Source organism: Primulina eburnea, chromosome 15, assembly GCF_022965805.1.
Source record: "Primulina eburnea isolate SZY01 chromosome 15, ASM2296580v1, whole genome shotgun sequence".
NCBI classification, from domain to species: Eukaryota; Viridiplantae; Streptophyta; class Magnoliopsida; order Lamiales; family Gesneriaceae; genus Primulina; species Primulina eburnea.
The window spans coordinates 34,478,463-34,498,888 of record NC_133115.1 but is presented as its reverse complement, the minus strand read 5'-3'; the positions used below and the strand labels follow the sequence as shown (position 1 = coordinate 34,498,888).

Sequence of the window (20,426 nt, the reverse complement as noted above, 5' to 3'; positions counted from 1 at the left end):
TGGGAGGAAAAAATCCCTCCGCACTAGGGCTTCGAGGGCAAAAAGTTGGGCCGAAAGACTTGTCTTTTCGTTTTCGAACTTTTGTCTAGGAGCCCACTAAAGGTTTCACTGGCCCACATTATTGGACTTAAGCTGTCTACTCTCGACACGTAGTATTTGACCACTGTTGCTTCCCCGTTCCCACTTTTTAGTGTGAACCATGAATGGATAATAATTCAGAAAAGGCAATTAATTTTAAATGCCCTCCTTTCCCGGCTATCCATTATTTTTTTATATTACAATGAGACGAGTGATTTTGTTTTTTGGCAAAAACTTGTGTGAGACGGTCTCATAGGTCGTATTTTGTGAGACGGATTTCTTATTTGGGTCATCCATAAAAAAATATTACTTTTTATGCTAAAAGTATTACTTTTCATTGTGATATCGATATGGTTGATCTGTCTCACAGATAAGATTCGTGAGACCGTCTCATAAGAGTTTTGAAGCCAAAAATCGATCAGCAGATATCTGTATCTGTTGAGAAGTATCTTTATTTACAGAAAAAAGGTTATGCTCGTCCGATTGTAGGCAATATTATTTCGAAGATTACATGTATTAATAAAAGATGATTGGATGATCTTGCCAGTTGGTCGAATAGTGTTATGCCTCCAATAAAAGTGAAAATTTACTTGAAAATCGAAATCAACATTCTGAGTAGATAGTTTAGAATAATAATTTGCTCCAAACCAATATTAAGTGAATGATAAATTAATTATTTAAAGTTGCTGATTAAGCCCAATTAATATATGTAGAAGAAAAAAAAAGAAATTTGTCTCACATAGAAAGTTTATGACTTTCATTCCCGAGTTATTGTTTTGTGTGTTTATTATTTGTCAAGATTCAAGCTATACCATGTCAAATCAATCGAGGGTGAGGAAGGTGTTAAAATTGGAACTTGGACCTAACTCAACCCCAAAAGCTAGCTCAAGGGGGGAGGATTGTCCAATTCCATATATATCACTCAAAGGTTAATTATCTAACCGATGTGGGACATTTAACACACCCCTCTCACGCCCATGAATGAACATCTGGAGCGTAGAGTTTACAAATGACCCAATTATGGGCAGAACGGGTGGCCTAATTATAGGCAGTCCAACAACACATAACGGTGGAACCCGGGCTCTAATACCATGTTAAGATTGGAACTTGGACCTAACTCAACCCCAAAAGCTAGCTCAAGAGGGGAGGATTGTCCAATTCTATATATACCACTCAAAAGTTAATTATCTAACCGATGTGGGATATTTAACAGAAGGTGTCCGACACGAGCTAAACCGCTATATCAAATCTAACAACTCTAATACGAGGGATGCATGATGCCAAGAACACGACCAATTCATGGATAGGCCCCTGCAACCTTTGTAATATTATAAACACAACCAAATATTAACTGTGACAATCTCTCAACGATTTGTTTTTTTACCTTATATTGAATCAACGATATTAACAAGAAATCAGACAAATTTTTTATAGATAACTTTGTAGTTGATGGATTCGAAATCATCTATGCTCTCAAATTTCTTATGGTTAGGTGTGGATGAAAATATTTGATTTAGATAAAATAGTTTGATATGAAATGTTGATGTTATTTTATTATTTTGAATAACGAGGTGAAGGAATCTCGAACTGATTGATACATTCTCAATTTTGTGATCATAACATACCACTGAGACAAATGGTTAGTAGTAATATCGGGTGAAATTTGAAATCAATTATGATTAATATTAAATTACCATGAGATAAAAATTTGAAATTCCATTAAACAAATTTATCTTACCAACTAAAATAAATGCAACATAAAAGTTATTTGGATGATCGATTCACTATTGTATTAATCGAAGCATTTTTTTTTGTTGGTTTTATAAATTTCAAATAAATTTACGACGAATTTCACGCTCAAACAGAACATAATACAATGTAATATGGTCAGCTGGTCAGACGAAGAAATCGCAAGATTAGATAACGAAGATGTCCTAAATAACAAATATGTAAGGGTCCAATTAAACGAACGGCAACATAAAGGGTTAGATATGAATTCCGATCATTCATGTGATATAAAGGCGCGTAACCCCTTGATTAAAACGTGTTAATTGACCCTCCATACATATACTTATTCCGTTATTTCTTTGGTAGGTTGGTTGGTTGATTGGACTTTACCACTTTCCCAATTATTCTAACCATTGCCACTTATTTTAACATTGATATATAGTGAAAGTTGAATTATGGATTGATTCGAAGATAAAGTTTCAAATCTTCATCTATTGTTTGTTTGTCAAAATTCATTTGACGATGGATTAAAATATCAACTAGTTATATTGTTTGTTTGTCAAAATTCATTTGACGATGGATTTAAATATCAGCTAGTTATATTTTGAGTTATTGGAGTGAATTTTAGATTCAATAAAACTGAGAAATGTCGTACTTTTGAGTGCAGTTTGAATTTTTTATTTATATAATTGGAAATAATCAATTAGGTTTACGACGAAACCTATAAATCGATCACTGGTCCAATTTGAGCATCTCTACATGATAGACCTCAACATAAAGTTGAAGAGCAGCATGAGTAAGTTTAGTAGTTCTTCGTATCAAATTATTGACTCTAGAGATATATTAATATAGAAAAGACAAAATTGTTTCAAATCTAACCATTAAGTAGGAGCGATGAGAACATGGCTCAATATGTAGTCATTTCAAATTTCCCTTAAATCCAAGTTCATCCATCCAAACCCTCGTGACAACCAATTATTTTTTATATGATAGTATATGAGAATATATTTAATTTTTATTTATAGCAACATTTTCATTGAAATATATTTGTAATACTTCGAAATCACAAGTTTTTTTGTTAGTTCATTAAATAAACATTGAATCAGATTAGGGCAATACTAAAATGATGAAGTCATTTTACTCTATATTTGTTTTTTGATCCAATGTCTTAATATTAGTTAATTTATCATTTATTTCATGCAAATTTTATTTCTAAAAAAATTATTTAGAAAAAACACTGATTTGAAAGTAAAAAAATAAAAAAAATCTAATATAATTATAAATAATTTATGAAACTATAAAAAATCACTTGTCCCCTTGAAAAATATAATAACTTATCAAGATTTACAGAAGCATTGGATCGATGCGCTAGTAAAAGAGTATCACGTCCAACTTCTCAAGCCCGGTTCATTTTATTCTGATGCGAGTGATGCCGTGAGTGGTGTGTATTCGAGCCCTAGGAATATTCCCAACCAAACCGGCCGTGACCGCGGGCTCGTGTTTTCCAGCAGCGATTTGGGAAAAATCAGTTTTGCTTCGTTTTTTTAGGAGTTTTCAACTCCATTACAGATCCTTGGTTCGAGTTTTTCAGGGTACTAATTGTTAGTAATTTTGCCCACTCGATATACCTTCTGATGCGATCCTGGTGAAATGGACGAGTCGGGTCGGGAGCTCCACCGGATCTGCTATCAATATAATGATGGGAATAAGAGCAATGAGATATATCTCCGTAATATGGCTTCAGCTGTAACCTGCACACAATGAAAGGAACTCGTGAATGAGCGCCGGAGGGGTGTCCGGCGTGACCACTCCGATGCTTAAGTCAGCAGGGTACTCAAGCAAGAAAACCAATGTAGCCAAGTGATGGCTGTGATATTGGTGTGAATGAATGAATCCATGTAAATGTAAAGAGAGAACCTGATATTTATAGTAGAAAAAGTAATGATGACCTCGTTCTCCGTGCTACTTAGCTACTAATTATAGTAGGACGGCTGAGCACACCCTATATTCTGACATGTCAACTCATCGGCACGGTGTCAGAGATGGGACAGTCGCCCACATCCTATTCTGCTAGTATACTCGAGTGCGGTGCTCATATCGAGGTGACCGGGTAGAATGCCTCCCTGGAGATTTATACAAGAGCCCGGGCCTATTACTGCCCGGAGAGTAGAGCATGGGCTTGCACCTGCCCGGCTCCAGAAGAATCCACCTGCAGACTTACTCGGATTTGGGAATCCATTTGATATTCCGGGTCATCCATGACCCGGGCTCTTACAAGGGTATCATCACACATCCCTTAAATAGTCGGGCTAGAGTCATACTCGCTGTCCCGATCAGTCATGCTTGGATTCCCAAAGAGACAATCAATTTTGTTCTATAAAAGCATCGGGGGCTTCATGTCTCCCAGAAATGAGAAGAAATGCCGGAGTATCGTGTCTCATGGACTTGAGATAAGATGCCGGGGCCTCGTGCCTCTCGGACTTACTGAATAACCAAGGTGCGGAGCCTTGGGCCGGGGAGCAGGTCCCGAGACTTGGGAATGGTCGAGGTGCGGAGCCCCGAGCCAGGTTTGAGAACCCTGGGCTTATAAATAACCAAGGCGCGGAGCCTGGGCCTTCATGAATGGTCGAGGTACGGAGCCCCGAGCCAGGTTTGAGAACCCTGGGCTTATAAATATCCAAGGCGCGGAGCCTGGGCTTCATGAATGGTCGAGGTACGGAGCCCCGAGCCAGGGTACGTATCCCTGGACTTAATAGATAACCAGGGTGCGAGCCCTGGCCTTCATAAATGGTCGAGGTACGGAGCCCCGAGCCAGGGTACGGATCCCTGGACTTAATAGATAACCAGGGTGCGGAGCCCTGGCCTTCATAAATGGTCGAGGTACGGAGCCCCGAGCCAGGGTACGGATCCCTGGACTTAATAGATAACCAGGGTGCGGAGCCCTGGCCTTCATAAATGGTCGAGGTACGGAGCCCCGAGCCAGGGTTCGGATCCCTGGACTTAATAGATAACCAGGGTGCGGAGCTCTGGCCTTCATCAATGGTCGAGGTACGAAGCCCCGAGCCAGGTTTGAGAACCCTGGACTTATAAATAACCAAGGCGCGGAGCCTGGGCCTTCATGAATGGTCGAGGTACGGAGCCCCGAGCCAGGGTACGGATCCCTGGACTTAATAGATAACCAGGGTGCGGAGCCCTGGCCTTCATAAATGGTCGAGGTACGAAGCCCCGAGCCAGGTTTGAGAACCCTGGGCTTATAAATAACCAAGGCGCGAAGCCTGGGCCTTCATGAATGGTCGAGGTACGGAGCCCCGAGCCAGGGTACGGATCCCTGGACTTAATAGATAACCAGGGTGCGGAGCCCTGGCCTTCATAAATGGTCGAGGTACGGAGCCCCGAGCCAGGTTTGAGAACCCTGGGCTTATAAATAACCAAGGCGCGGAGCCTGGGCCTTCATGAATGGTCGGGATACGGAGCCCCGAGCCAGGGTACGGATCCCTGGACTTAATAGATAACCAGGGTGCGGAGCCCTGGCCTTCGTAAATGGTCGAGGTACGGAGCCCCGAGCCAGGGTGTAGTGCCCTGGGCTTATCAATAACCAAGGTGCGGAGCCTTGGGCCGGGGAGCAGGTCCCGGGACTTGGGAATAGTCGAGGTGCGGAGCCCCGAGCCAGGTTACGGATCCCTGGACTTAATATAATGTGCCGAGGCCTCATACCTCCCAGACTTAAGATATAGTGCCGGATGCCGGGGCCTCATACCTCCCGAGCTCTGAATATGAGTGCCGGGGCCTAGTATCTCCCGGACTTTGAATATGAGTGCCGGGTCCTCCTATCTCCTGGACTTAAAAGATTTTGTTTCTCACAGCTGTATGCTACTGAGTGCATTGCAAATGCTCTTCCACGCCAATCCAGAATAGCTGCTGAGCTTTGACCCCATATAAAATCCACATATAAGATCTGAATGCCGAGCTGGTCGGACTTCTATGTTTGCCAAGGAGAGTTGGGCTTACTGTGGTGCCGAGCAAGGTCGGACTTGCTTCGAATGGAAACCATATCTACGTCTTGAGCTCAAGTTTCCCACAGACGGCGCCAATGATGCGATCCTGGTGAAATGGACGAGCCGGGTCGGGAGCTCCACCGGATCTGCTATCAATATAATGATGGGAATAAGAGCAATGAGATATATCTCCGTAATATGGCTTCAGCTGTAACCTGCACACAATGAAAGGAACTCGTGAATGGGCGCCGGAGGGGTGTCCGGCGTGACCACTCCGATGCTTAAGTCAGCAGGGTACTCAAGCAAGAAAACCAATGTAGCCAAGTGATGGCTGTGATATTGGTGTGAATGAATGAATCCATGTAAATGTAAAGAGAGAACCTGATATTTATAGTAGAAAAAGTAATGATGACCTCGTTCTCCGTGCTACCTAGCTACTAATTATAGTAGGACGGCTGAGCACACCCTATATTCTGACATGTCAACTCATCGGCACGGTGTCAGAGATGGGACAGTCGCCCACATCCTATTCTGCTAGTATACTCGAGTGCGGTGCTCATATCGAGGTGACCGGGTAGAATGCCTCCCTGGAGATTTATACAAGAGCCCGGGCCTATGACTGGCCGGAGAGTAGAGCATGGGCTTGCACCTGTCCGGCTCCAGAAGAATCCACCTGCAGACTTACTCGGATTTGGGAATCCATTTGATATTCCGGGTCATCCATGACCCGGGCTCTTACAAGGGTATCATCACACATCCCTTAAATAGTCGTGCTAGAGTCATACTCGCTGTCCCGATCAGTCATGCTTGGATTCCCAAAGAGACAATCAATTTTGTTCTATAAAAGCATCGGGGGCTTCATGTCTCCCAGAAATGAGAAGAAATGCCGGAGTATCGTGTCTCATGGACTTGAGATAAGATGCCGGGGCCTCGTGCCTCTCGGACTTACTGAATAACCAAGGTGCGGATCCTTGGGCCGGGGAGCAGGTCCCGAGACTTGGGAATGGTCGAGGTGCGGAGCCCCGAGCCAGGTTTGAGAACCCTGGGCTTATAAATAACCAAGGCGCGGAGCCTGGCCTTCATGAATGGTCGAGGTACGGAGCCCCGAGCCAGGTTTGAGAACCCTGGGCTTATAAATATCCAAGGCGCGGAGCCTGGGCTTCATGAATGGTCGAGGTACGGAGCCCCGAGCCAGGGTACGTATCCCTGGACTTAATAGATAACCAGGGTGCGAGCCCTGGCCTTCATAAATGGTCGAGGTACGGAGCCCCGAGCCAGGGTACGGATCCCTGGACTTAATAGATAACCAGGGTGCGGAGCCCTGGCCTTCATAAATGGTCGAGGTACGGAGCCCCGAGCCAGGGTACGGATCCCTGGACTTAATAGATAACCAGGGTGCGGAGCCCTGGCCTTCATAAATGGTCGAGGTACGGAGCCCCGAGCCAGGGTACGGATCCCTGGACTTAATAGATAACTAGGGTGCGGAGCCCTGGCCTTCATAAATGGTCGAGGTACGGAGCCCCGAGCCAGGGTTCGGATCCCTGGACTTAATAGATAACCAGGGTGCGGAGCCCTGGCCTTCATCAATGGTCGAGGTACGGAGCCCCGAGCCAGGTTTGAGAACCCTGGGCTTATAAATAACCAAGGCGCGGAGCCTGGGCCTTCATGAATGGTCGAGGTGCGGAGCCCCGAGCCAGGGTACGGATCCCTGGACTTAATAGATAACCAGGGTGCGGAGCCCTGGCCTTCATAAATGGTCGAGGTACGAAGCCCCGAGCCAGGTTTGAGAACCCTGGGCTTATAAATAACCAAGGCGCGAAGCCTGGGCCTTCATGAATGGTCGAGGTACGGAGCCCCGAGCCAGGGTACGGATCCCTGGACTTAATAGATAACCAGGGTGCGGAGCCCTGGCCTTCATAAATGGTCGAGGTACGGAGCCCCGAGCCAGGTTTGAGAACCCTGGGCTTATAAATAACCAAGGCGCGAAGCCTGGGCCTTCATGAATGGTCGGGGTACGGAGCCCCGAGCCAGGGTACGGATCCCTGGACTTAATAGATAACCAGGGTGCGGAGCCCTGGCCTTCGTAAATGGTCGAGGTACGGAGCCCCGAGCCAGGGTGTAGTGCCCTGGGCTTATCAATAACCAAGGTGCGGAGCCTTGGGCCGGGGAGCAGTCCCGGGACTTGGGAATAGTCGAGGTGCGGAGCCCCGAGCCAGGTTACGGATCCCTGGACTTAATATAATGTGCCGAGGCCTCATACCTCCCAGACTTAAGATATAGTGCCGGATGCCGGGGCCTCATACCTCCCGGGCTCTGAATATGAGTGCCGGGGCCTAGTATCTCCCGGACTTTGAATATGAGTGCCGGGTCCTCCTATCTCCTGGACTTAAAAGATTTTGTTTCTCCTGCTATATTAGTTTTATTAAAAACCAAATCACTAACCTGGAAATACTGAATCCGAATTCATTTTCGGTAGAGTGAAATTCTCTAGTTGAGCTAGACTACAGCTGTATGCTACTGAGTACATAGCAAATACTCTTCCACGTCAATCCGGAATAGCTGCTGAGCTTCGAGCTCATATAAAATCCACATATAAGATCTGAATGCCGAGCTGGTCGGACTTCTATGTTTGCCAAGGAGAGTTGGGCTTACTGTGGTGCCGAGCAAGGTCGGACTTCTATGTTTGCCAAGGAGAGTTGGGCTTACTGTGGTGCCGAGCAAGGTCGGACTTGCTTCGAATGGAAACCATATCTACGTCTTGAGCTCAAGTTTCCCACAGACGGCGCCAATGATGCGATCCTGGTGAAATGGACGAGCCGGGTCGGGAGCTCCACCGGATCTGCTATCAATATAATGATGGGAATAAGAGCAATGAGATATATCTCCGTAATATGGCTTCAGCTGTAACCTGCACACAATGAAAGGAACTCGTGAATGGGCGCCGGAGGGGTGTCCGGCGTGACCACTCCGATGCTTAAGTCAGCAGGGTACTCAAGCAAGAAAACCAATGTAGCCAAGTGATGGCTGTGATATTGGTGTGAATGAATGAATCCATGTAAATGTAAAGAGATAACCTGATATTTATAGTAGAAAAAGTAATGATGACCTCGATCTCCGTGCTACCTAGCTACTAATTATAGTAGGACGGCTGAGCACACCCTATATTCTGACATGTCAACTCATCGGCACGGTGTCAGAGATGAGACAGTCGCCCACATCCTATTCTGCTAGTATACTCGAGTGCGGTGCTCATATCGAGGTGACCGGGTAGAATGCCTCCCTGGAGATTTATACAAGAGCCCGGGCCTATGACTGCCCGGAGAGTAGAGCATGGGCTTGCACCTGCCCGGCTCCAGAAGAATCCACCTGCAGACTTACTCGGATTTGGGAATCCATTTGATATTCCGGGTCATCCATAACCCGGGCTCTTACAAGGGTATCACCTTCACTTTGGGAGTTTTGAAGCTCGATTCCAGCTTGTATTGGGCAACTGAACCTACTGATGTTAACATCATCTATCGGTATGGTAGTCAAGACTTCTCTTTTTTTTGTACAATATCGTAAACGATTGGCTAATTTCACGTTTTAACATCTTTTGGTTTATCGTCTGAAGCATCAGAAGATTGTGTATATTTTTGCCTTTTGTTTTTGAGCTCTTTTATAAACCATGACTTTATGAGAAGATAATATAATGCCTTATTCCTTCAAAAAAAATCCAATATTTGCCGAATATAGTTTTATCTTGTGACTGAATGCCCTTTATTTAACCTACTGGCTTTGACTTGCTTGATGTTGACGGTTTACTTACCTTTTGGGATCCATGACCGTGATGTGAAAAATTCACAGTCCTGTAATGTTATTTTTTCCTCCAGAATACATCGGTACCCGGACACTTTCTTTCTCTAGGCCCCATCTTGTTTAAAACAAAGTCATCACAGAAAAGCTTCACGCTCATATGATTTCATTAATGTAATATAATCTATGATATTGATGTAATATATATAATTAATCAAGCCAATGGGAAAGCGTCGTGCTTCGTTTTTCTGTTGAACTTCAGCTCCAGTAATATTTTGCTTGTCTAAATGTTGGGTAATTTCTTCTTACTTTTTTCCAATTTTAATTTTTCAGTTCCTCTCGTTTCCTCTATACATGATATTTTGAGAGTAGTAATTTCAAAATTTGTTGGTCGCTTCACGGGATCTGATTGACTATGCAAAAAATCGTTCTTTGAACGGGGTTCAGTTAAAGTTTTGTTCTTTGGGCAAAATTCGCAGTTTTATCAGGTTATATGATGATATATTTGCTGGGGCAAGCTGTATATGAATATTGAAGAGTCGTATTGAGATGCTTTTTTTTTTGGGTTGTCTGGGGGTAGTCGAATAAACCATCTTCAAGTAAGTGATAATCTCTTCAAGAAAATGCTAAAATTATATGATTAGCTGTCACGCGTAATCCATCAGAGTGAATCAATAATTTTCGGGAAATTTTTTTATATAACGGAATTCGCTAACTAGTGGCGTGCCTTTTTCTTGGAGATGCGCAATCTTGTATCCGGGAAAGGGCATCGACTTTTCAAGTGATCTTTGAACAAATTTTGTTCTTAAAGGTTGAAAGCCGCCATTGTCTTGCTAATATCATTTAGATTCAGTGCCTGTAATAATATTTGTTGGTCAGCAATGTGCCCCATAGATAGGTTAATAGAGTATTTTTTGTCTCAAAAGATTTGAAGTTTGTTTTTTCCCCTTTCATTGAACTTTGTTTGATGCATTTTCAATTTATAGATAATCATGGATTTTTTTTTATCTGGGAACCATGTGAGTGCAAAATAGAAATATGCCTCACTGCAAAAGATATGTCAAGATATTATATTATAAAGTTATTTTATTATTCATCATGGTTTGTTTTTCCATCAATATGCTTCCAGTTGGATCAAAACTTTATATTTTTTCTTCAGATAATTAATAATCAGATAATAACTTTTGATGCAGCTGGGATTGTGAATTCATTTTTGATTAACTGATGCAGGGATGTAGGCGCAAATAGTGGAGCTCAGGTGGTTCTTACAGCATGGATTGCTGCATGGAGCCGCAATGGCCGGCTGATGAATTGTTGATGAAGTACCAGTATATTTCAGATTTCTTCATTGCATTGGCTTATTTCTCAATTCCTTTGGAGTTGATCTACTTTGTCAAAAAATCTGCTGTATTTCCATATAGATGGGTGCTTGTGCAATTTGGTGCATTCATTGTTCTTTGTGGGGCAACACACTTAATTAATTTATGGACATTTACCATGCATACAAGAACCGTGGCAATTGTCATGACCGCTGCAAAAGTTTTGACTGCTGCTGTGTCGTGTGCAACTGCCCTTATGCTAGTTCATATCATTCCTGATCTATTAAGTGTTAAAACAAGGGAGTTGTTTTTGAAAAATAAGGCTGCAGAGCTAGATAGAGAAATGGGATTGATTCGATCACAGGAAGAAACTGGTAGGCATGTTAGAATGCTAACTCATGAAATTAGAAGCACTCTTGACAGGCATACCATTCTAAAGACTACATTTGTTGAGCTGGGAAGAACGTTGGCTTTGGAAGAGTGTGCGTTGTGGATGCCAACTCGTACAGGATTGGAGCTCCAACTTTCCTACACACTTCATCACCAAAATCCAGTTGGGTTTACTGTGCCTATACAGCATCCTGTGATCAATCAAGTTTTCAATGCTAATCGAGCCATAAAAATCTCTCCAAATTCTCCAGTCGCCTGGTTCCGACGTGCTGGAAAACACATGCCTGGGGAAGTGGTTGCCGTGCGGGTTCCCCTACTACATCTATCAAATTTCCAGATTCATGATTGGCCTGAGCTCTCAACTAAACGCTATGCTTTAATGGTTTTAATGCTCCCCTCGGATAGTGCAAGGCAATGGCGTGTCCATGAACTGGAGCTTGTTGAAGTCGTGGCGGACCAGGTTAGGATTCACCACATCTCTTTCCTAGTTACGTTCAGATTTTGGACATATTTTCTTTGTGCCTTCCTTTATTTGGGGTGTGGATCTTTTTTATAGTTTTTATCTTTATGTGAATAAAAAATATTGGCATTGAATGTGTCTGTGCTTTGTTTATGCTGTCGTGCTTAGAATTTAGAGAGCTAAATCTACTGAAATGAAGAATTAAACTACAGGGCCCCATTCTTTGCCAATTTCCATTCGAATGGGGCTGCCACGCTTTTCTTAAATTACAACTTAAGTGAATGACAGATATATGACTGGAAGGTTGGTAAAATGGCTAATGGGATCTTGTGTATTTGTAGCTGCATTTAGTATTATCTTAATGCTAGTGGAATTTTTTCCCACCGAAAGTCCTGCAACAAAATGGTATTTTTTTAGTTTTCTGTTCTCTATTTCTACCCTAGTTTGGCATTGCTGTTATGAAATAGAGTGGGCCATTTCTCAAGATCCAGATCCATTAGCAGCATGCTTACTTTTTCAGGCTGACTTTTTAGTCTTTGTTGTATTGGTCTAACAACTTTAAAGGGTATCTCAACAAAGTTTCTCGTTTGTCGGAAATTCATTCTACATTCCCTGATAATTTGGTTGTGTATAATATAATGTCATAATTATGGGTATAATTATGACTTAAGTTGTCAAAAAAAAAATTCTGGTTCAAAGGATGTGCCAATCGTCTGAAAACTAGAACACGCCTCTGAAAGTTATAAAAATGAAGAACTTGCGTTCTGCACTTGCCTGATTCAGAACAGTTGAGTAGCCCTCTTATCATATTTCTTGATGCTTGGAGTTTCCTATGTGTTTGATTTATTCTGGAATCAGGTTGCTGTTGCTCTATCGCATGCTGCAATTTTGGAGGAGTCAATGAGGGCTAGGGATCTTCTTATGGAACAGAACGTTGCTCTTGATCTTGCGAGAAGAGAAGCAGAGATGGCTGTCCGTGCTCGTAATGATTTCTTGGCTGTCATGAATCATGAAATGAGTACTCCCATGCATGCAATAATTGCTCTCTCAAGCTTACTACAAGAGACTGAGCTGACACCGGAGCAACGCCTGATGGTTGAAACAATACTCAAGAGCAGCAACCTTTTAGCAACACTTATAAATGATGTCTTGGATCTTTCAAGGCTTGAAGATGGTAGCCTTCAACTCGAGATAGGAAATTTTAACCTGCATGCACTCTTCAGAGAGGTAAAAATATGATATTGGCTGTGTTGGGTTTGTTTAACTACTGCCTTGTCTTTAGAAGTAGCAAGTTTTTATTTAATTTCTGTTTCCCATTCTCCTTTGGTTAAATGAATGTCTGCTTCTTATTGTAGGCCCTTAACCTGATAAAGCCTATAGCATCTGTGAAAAAGCTATTTGTTACATTGAGTTTGTCTTCAGATTTGCCTGAGTATACCGTTGGTGATGAAAAGCGGCTAATGCAAATACTTTTGAATGTTGTTGGGAATGCTGTAAAGTTCTCAAAAGAGGGTAGCGTGTCGATTTCTGCCTTTCTTGCAAAATCAGATGCTTTAAGAGATCCTCGAGCCCCAGAGTTTTTACCTGTACTGAGTGACAACCACTTCTATTTACGTGTACAGGTTTGTTCCCTTTTTCCGAATGGGAGGATTATTTTTGTTCTTCCAAGCATCTCACAACTGTTACCATTTTGGTTTAGGTAAAAGATACTGGTTTGGGAATCAGCCCACAAGATATTCCCAAGGTATTCAGGAAATTTGTGCAGAGTCAACCTTTAGCTTCCAAAAATTCTGATGGCAGTGGACTTGGTCTGGCCATTAGTAAGAGGTAATCTTGCTACATTTCCTGAGCCATAAACATTTTTAAAACGATTCCAAAATTAGCTTAGATCTGTTTCTTTGATCAGGTTTGTTAATCTCATGGAAGGGCATATTTGGATTGAAAGTGAAGGTATTGGGAAAGGTTCTACTGCCATCTTCATTGTTAAACTTGGTTTTCCTGGACGCTCAAATGAGATCAAGTACTCGCTTGTACCTAAAAGTCCAGAAACTTATGTTAAGCCAATTTTTTCTGGTCTCAAAGTAGTAGTGATGGATGAGAACAGGTCAGTAATGGTTTATAATTCCCTTTTATTCATGTCGTTGTAATGTTTTTCCGTCTGTGTCTTATTTATGAGCAATATATGGTCTATTCGTTTGTAAAGCAGTGATTTATAAACATCAAGTAACTCTGGCTATAAATTAAAGGTTGCCTTTTGTTGAATTAATATCTGCTTTGGCTTGAATTGGTTCGCAGAGTATTTGAAATCTGGAAAATTCTTTTTTCTTTTTACATTCTCAATGGGAGTTCATGTTGCAGAAAGTTTGGTGATTGAATGATGAACATAAGGAAAAATGGGATAAGCCAATTAACAATTAAGGATGTTGCCCTACATTTGTTTCAAGAAATGTAGAAAATTAAATATTAGGAGACCAATCGTTTTGAGTACCCTTGATTATACCCCTGTTGTTGTCTGACTGTCACCTTACTCAAGCCAAGTGTCAACATCTTGTCACCATTGTTCTACTATCTTCTTTCATACCGCACTATTGTCTTCTTCCATACCGCACCATTGTCTTTTGCTGCGAATCTTGTGGTGATATTCATTGATTGTGGAAAAGGGCGTTTTTCAAAAAGGTAGACCACATCATCTCTAGAGGCAAGTACAAATTCCGAATTATTCAAACCTATTTTCCTAATTTGACGCCCCACCCATTTCATATGATAGGACTTACGGGTTTATTGGGCGGTGCTTTGTTATGTGCTATTCATGATGTTACCATATGATGTAGAAGAAGCGTATAGTAACAAGGATCAACTTGTTGATTAACACAGCATGCCTGAAAATCTTAAAATAATGAGAAAACACTCGCAATAATTTTATTTAATAAAAAACCTGTCTCTACATCAAAGTATGTCTTGTGTATATAGAACAAACTCATAATAATCAAAATCCAGAAAACGGAAAGTACTTAATTAAAAGATACTATCTTGCCTAATGAATATGGAAATCAAATCGGAATCAAATTTTAATTTTCATATGCCAATTCATTAAGATAACAGAAATTTACCAAAAACTGAAAAAACGCGAATTTGACTAAATGAAGGAATTTGGCCAAAAAATCGTTGGGCTCATGGTAGAGACGTGAGTTTTGTCCGTTGGCCTGTCTACAATTAAAATAGCTACTTGGGGTGATCCAATATGTAAAAAAGGCATCTTGCACCAGCTGACCATAATAAATACTTTATTTGATGATAGTGATGGTGAAAATATATTCTCTTCTTTTAAACTAACCCAAGTTGAAGAAACTTATTCCATAGTCTACAGTAATATTTGGGGTTGCCTTTTCCAATAAATACTGGTTACGTTTCTTTATGTTATTTATTAAAATTAATTCTACCTTCCTTTATGGGTGGTACATTTTGACATAGTGGAATATTTAGATAGGTTGTTTCTGCAAGCATTTTTGGCTATTTTATGCCAGGTATGTAGTTCAGAGAAGATAGACACGTTTTATTTTTTTTAAGTTGTGTCGTTTACGGACACTGCTTTTGAAACTAATATAATTTACCCTATCTAAACATTTTCATATGGCATTGGACCACTAATTTTGAATCATTATGTTTGGACAAGTTTAGCTTGTACAGGAGCACATTTATCGAGTTAGGAAAAAATAATCAATTCAAGTCTCAATCAGTGTTCTAAAACTCTGGCTAGACGGCCTCCTAGGCGTCACTTGACCATACCGAAAAGGTTCTAGGCGGCCAACCTATGCGGCAAGGGCGCCTAGGCGCTCTTAAGCGCTCTTAGTCGGGTCTAGGCATTTAAAGTTTTTTTGGGAAATTTTTTTTGGGCTTTTAATTTTTGAAAGTCAAATTAAACTAGAATATGACATAAAATTGAATTATAGGCTTGTGCTTTAAATTTTTTGGGATTGAGAGCCTAATTAAAATCACGATTTGTTGGCTTACGCTTGTCCTAACACGCCAGTCTTATTTTCTTTGTCTATTTACTTCTGTACACATAAGAAAATCGAACCAGACCCTAAAGATAATTTTTTTCTTTATTTTGATTTCTTTTGCATTGCCTATTATTCTGATCCGCCTTAAGCAAGATGAATGAACCAGGTGTCAATTGGATTTTAACAAAGTTTGTGTTGAAATTTAGTTTAAGAACCATTACAAGTCTCTTAATACCGTGGAATCCGCCTAGCGACGCCTAGTCCTCGCCTAGGCGGTCTAGGCTCTAGGCGCTAGTCTGGCGCCCGACTAGCGTGTAGCGAATTTTAGAACCATGGTCTTAATGAAGCATATGTTGAGAAACTGTATGTTCTCGTCACTCACGGAGATTACGAGTTCATTTTTATGCTCTATTGTCTTAAACATATTGATATGTCTTTTGTCGTTGTCGTCAATAGTTTTGGCGTCATTGCCTGCCATTCCATTGGTCATTGCCACCTTATTCGCTGCTGTTAAATTGCTGAAGTTTGTGTCACATCTGCCATTATTGTTACTGTCATTGTTGTAGAGGGAAAATTTGGATCTTGTTGGATCCTAGTGGTCATATTTGTTTGCATTGTCTGGTGTGATTACAGTTATTGTTGCGATCTTTGAATTGTTGCTAAGTGGTATTGTGGTTGTTGAGTTCTTGGCCATTGTTATTTCATTGGACGTAACAGATTTGTGTTTTTAAGTTCACGTGGAGTGTTAAGAGTAGGGTTAGTAAGGCAATATTAGCCACACCTCCAAAATACATCAGGTTAGTCGAAATCCTCTTATGATTCTGGATCATTGTTATCGAAGGTGCAAGGAAAACTTGAAGCTTAAGCACAAGTGAGCACATGCCTTCTACGAACGAGGATAGGAAAATTACACAACATTGCACATAATATACTTCCTTAATAGTTTGGAAACAATTTTTTTCAGTTTAATGCTATAAAGGACTATCACATTGCATCTCAACTTGGATTAAACAAACTCTACATTTAACATCGAGCTTTTAAGGATGGGGAAGTCAATCGCCAGACATAAGAATACTAATGTGCTTTTTTATGCTTATTTGGCTAAGTTGTATGGTATTGTTTGTATTAAGGACTGGGTCTCATCTCTCTAATAAGCTGTATGGTATTGTTTGTATTAAGGAGGACTGGGTCTCATCTCTCTCCCATGTATGTGTTGTTTTTATATAGAAGCACGCCTAGTGCGCGGTTGTGCTAAATAAAAACATCGAGTCTTATGGCAATTGTGTGCCTTATATTCAAACCACACACTTTATTAAAGATTTTCACGTACGTGCAAGTAATGTGCCTTGCCTGTTGTTGAACCTAAGTGCATGGCTTGTTGGTTTTTATTGACTATGTTGAATACTCGATGAACTGCACAGAAGATTTGAAATATAATAGCACGAGTCATAGTTGTTAATAAATTTGACTTTAAAGTTGTTTCTTCATTATGCAGTGTTGGCCGTATGGTAACAAAGGGGCTCCTTACGCACCTAGGGTGCGATGTATTGGCTGTTGGTTCAGGAGATGAGTGTGTCAAAGCCGTTACTTATGAACACAAGGTGGTGTTCCTCGACATAAGCATTCCAGGTGCTGATCATTTTGAAGTTGCTAAAAGGATTCGTGAAAAATTCCCAAAACGTCATGAGAGACATTTGATTATAGCACTAACAGGAAACACCCATAAGTTGACAAAAGAGAACTGCTCAAGGGTTGGTATGGATGGAGTCGTGTTAAAGCCTATTTCCGTAGATAAAATGAGAACCGTCTTATCTGAGCTCCTCGAGCATGGATTTTTGTTTGAATCTCAGTAAACCAAACACGAGTGCTTACTCGTGAACAAGGTAATTGAGCTTAATGGATATATCATATATGGGGACAGAACTGCTGCCTGAGACCATGTTGCTATTGTTTAACTGGTCGGATAAAGTATGGTTTTCGAAGATGATAAAACTTCGACAAAATTTGGGAGAGATCAGTAGTCCGGAGGTTGTATTCCGCACATGGTCTGTTTGAATCATAAGTTGGTAATTTTCTCGGTTGCATTCTGTTTTAGAATATATTATCGTAAATTATAGAGGAAGTTCTGAAAACCGGACTGGCCTACCATCTATAGTTACCTAACTCACTCTATTTTTTCCCTCGTTTGTTATTCAGAAGGCTGTAAATACTGTTATTTTGTCTAATATTCATGCTGCAAGTCAAACCCATTTTTAGTTAAAAAAACAATGGCTTCCTTCTTGGTATTTCGGATGGAGCTTGGTTCGAGTTCGAGAGCTTCTTTTTTTTTTTTTTTTCACTAGCGTCGTATTCAAAATCTGCCCCTATATATTATATATTTTCCGAGTTCCGACGGGAGAATTTGTTCAAAGTCGATTTTCTGACTAATTAATGACCAACTCCCTTGCGTAACAACAAACGTGTAAATAAACACAAGTAATGATATAATCTTCTATATCTATACATATTATAAAAGTGTGAACCAGGGTCAAAGTTTTTTATTGTGTATTGTCAACTTTGTCCTTGTTTTGTACACACTTGAGTAATTTAGTAAGGATGTTTTAGTAAAATCAATTATTATGATAAGGTCAAAATTGTAAAAATACGTGTTTGTTGGATAAACATCAAATTTGAGAACATATTTTTTTCTATGAGTACTTTGATTTTTATTATTATAAATTTTTTATTTAATTATAGATAAAGTGAACATATTTTTTTCGACGAAAATCTACATATTTGTTGAAAATAAAAAAGAAGGGTAACATATTTTTTTTAAAAAAAAATGCCAAAATACTTTGATTATTATTATTATTATTATATTTTTTATTTGGTCATAGATAAAATGAAAATAATTTTTCCCACAAATATCAACATATTTGTTGAAAATAAAAATTAAATTTGATACGTCATAGCTATAATATATCTACTTAAAACTTAATAAATGACCGACTGAAGTAGGACAACATAGGTAATTTGTATAATAATAAAATTTCACATGCTCCAATTATAATTATATTTTAAAATAAGTATGAAAGGTTATGAAAAACATAAACTTATTTTAACATGATTATAATAATTTATTAAGTAATTTTAAATAAAATTATATTATCTTTAATAATTGAGTTATTATTTCGGTAGAACTCTAAATAAGATGGATTCTTTTTAACACAAGATAAGAAGAACTCTAGATAAGAAGGATTTATTTAACACAAGATAAGAAGGATTCTATTAAGACTCTATCACTATATTAATAATTATATATATAGTGTAATACTTTCAAATGTATTCAACAAAATACACAGAAATTTTCTCTACAAGTTTGCATAACTGCGTTTCGAAATTCGGAGAAGGCTGGGGATTTGGAGGTAGGCTGGATATTCATTCAAAGTTGAAACTTCTTAAATAAAAAATTGACAGGTGTTGATCTTTAATCTTCGTGCGTTCTATTAAACGTATTTGTGTTGAATATACTCGATGAATTGAACTAAAAACATGGAGAAATCAAAGCATCGACTTTTGTAACCCAAGGTTCCATTGCTTTTAAATAATTGTATTTATTTCATTTTCCAAACATTTTGAATTAAGAACCCGTTCGATTTGTGTACCATGCCAAAATACTATATTTCAATCACAATGTGGTAGACCAATATCTATCAATTTCTATTATTTCCAATATACTTATTATTTATTTAAATTATTGTTGTTTAATATATTTCATTCTCAAAATTTTTTGTGTCATGTCAATTAGAGAGTACAAAATCATATAGTTCGAATGGACACACCTTGCACATATGTCCTATCATCTCGTTGCAACCGAGTCAAAAAAATGCTTCCATAAAGGTTAAAGTAGTACGACAGGGAAGCCAAATACCCGCCAAATCAAATTCGAAGCCTATAAGAAAACTGATCTTTGTGGACGAAGAGGTACTTTCTTCTTATCCATATTCATCTATATTTAAATTGTTGTTATAATAATTAAATAAACATATTCCGTTTTCATTGAAGGGAACAAAAATACATGAAATAATGTTTTCGAACACAATAGATTTTTTTCAAGATCAGTTGAAGATAAACAAAACTTACATCATCTCCGATCCAATTATTCAAGAAGTCAACAACAACTATCCGAATATCAACAAACGGATAGAATTGATTATCCAAACGAAGACGACAATTGACGAACTACAAACTCAATTCACTTGTTCCAATGTGACTTCTGAACTTACAGTGTTTAATGATACAAGCAGAGAATCACATACTAATGAAGATATAGGTATCGATTTATGCGACCAATAAAAACTTTCTAGATATATGTAATGAAATTATCAAATGTTGTAAAAATTTTGCAGATATAATTGGTGTTCTGAAGGAAGTTCGGCAACTTAATAAATTTCACAAAAAAAGATATGAACATCATCGGATATAGAATAGAGATAGTACTTATAAATCTTTCGTCAGTATTTATTCTATCTTTATGTCTTTATAAAAAATAAAAAGCAAACTAATATTTTTCAAAGCCTTATTTTAGTATTAAAATTTGCGATATATGATTGGATAAATATATTTTTAATGATTTTAACTATGTTTCCCTCTTCTTAAAGGCTAGATACTATAACAATTA

The 20,426-nt window shown here is 39.5% G+C and overlaps 1 protein-coding gene across 4 annotated transcripts; it reads left to right on the top strand.

Moving 5' to 3' along the window:
- Positions 1-9,242: 9,242 nt before the first annotated feature.
- Positions 9,243-18,054, top strand: LOC140813498 (ethylene receptor 1-like). Of its 4 annotated transcripts, none has more exons than XM_073171993.1 (7): positions 9,243-9,322; positions 10,827-11,765; positions 12,624-12,992; positions 13,121-13,387; positions 13,465-13,592; positions 13,672-13,869; positions 17,262-18,054. In XM_073171993.1, the coding sequence occupies exons 2-7, from the start codon at positions 10,869-10,871 to the stop codon at positions 17,617-17,619; spliced, it is 2,217 nt and encodes a 738-aa protein (XP_073028094.1). In that variant the 5' UTR covers positions 9,243-9,322; positions 10,827-10,868; the 3' UTR covers positions 17,620-18,054. The 4 variants fall into 4 exon arrangements, with proteins under 4 accessions (XP_073028094.1, XP_073028092.1, XP_073028095.1 ...); XM_073171991.1 differs by lacking the exon at positions 9,243-9,322 and adding an exon at positions 9,700-9,890; XM_073171994.1 differs by lacking the exon at positions 9,243-9,322 and adding an exon at positions 9,702-9,890 and having other exon boundaries at positions 10,790-11,765.
- The last annotated feature ends 2,372 nt before the right edge of the window (positions 18,055-20,426 follow it).

Coding starts and splice junctions, on each gene's coding strand:
- LOC140813498 (XM_073171993.1), top strand. CDS start 10,869: ATGGATTGCTGCATGGAGCCGCAATGGCCGGCTGATGAATTGTTGATG. Junction 13,593..13,671: donor GGTCTGGCCATTAGTAAGAG/GTAATCTTGCTA, acceptor TTCTTTGATCAG/GTTTGTTAATCTCATGGAAG. Junction 13,870..17,261: donor GTAGTGATGGATGAGAACAG/GTCAGTAATGGT, acceptor TTCATTATGCAG/TGTTGGCCGTATGGTAACAA.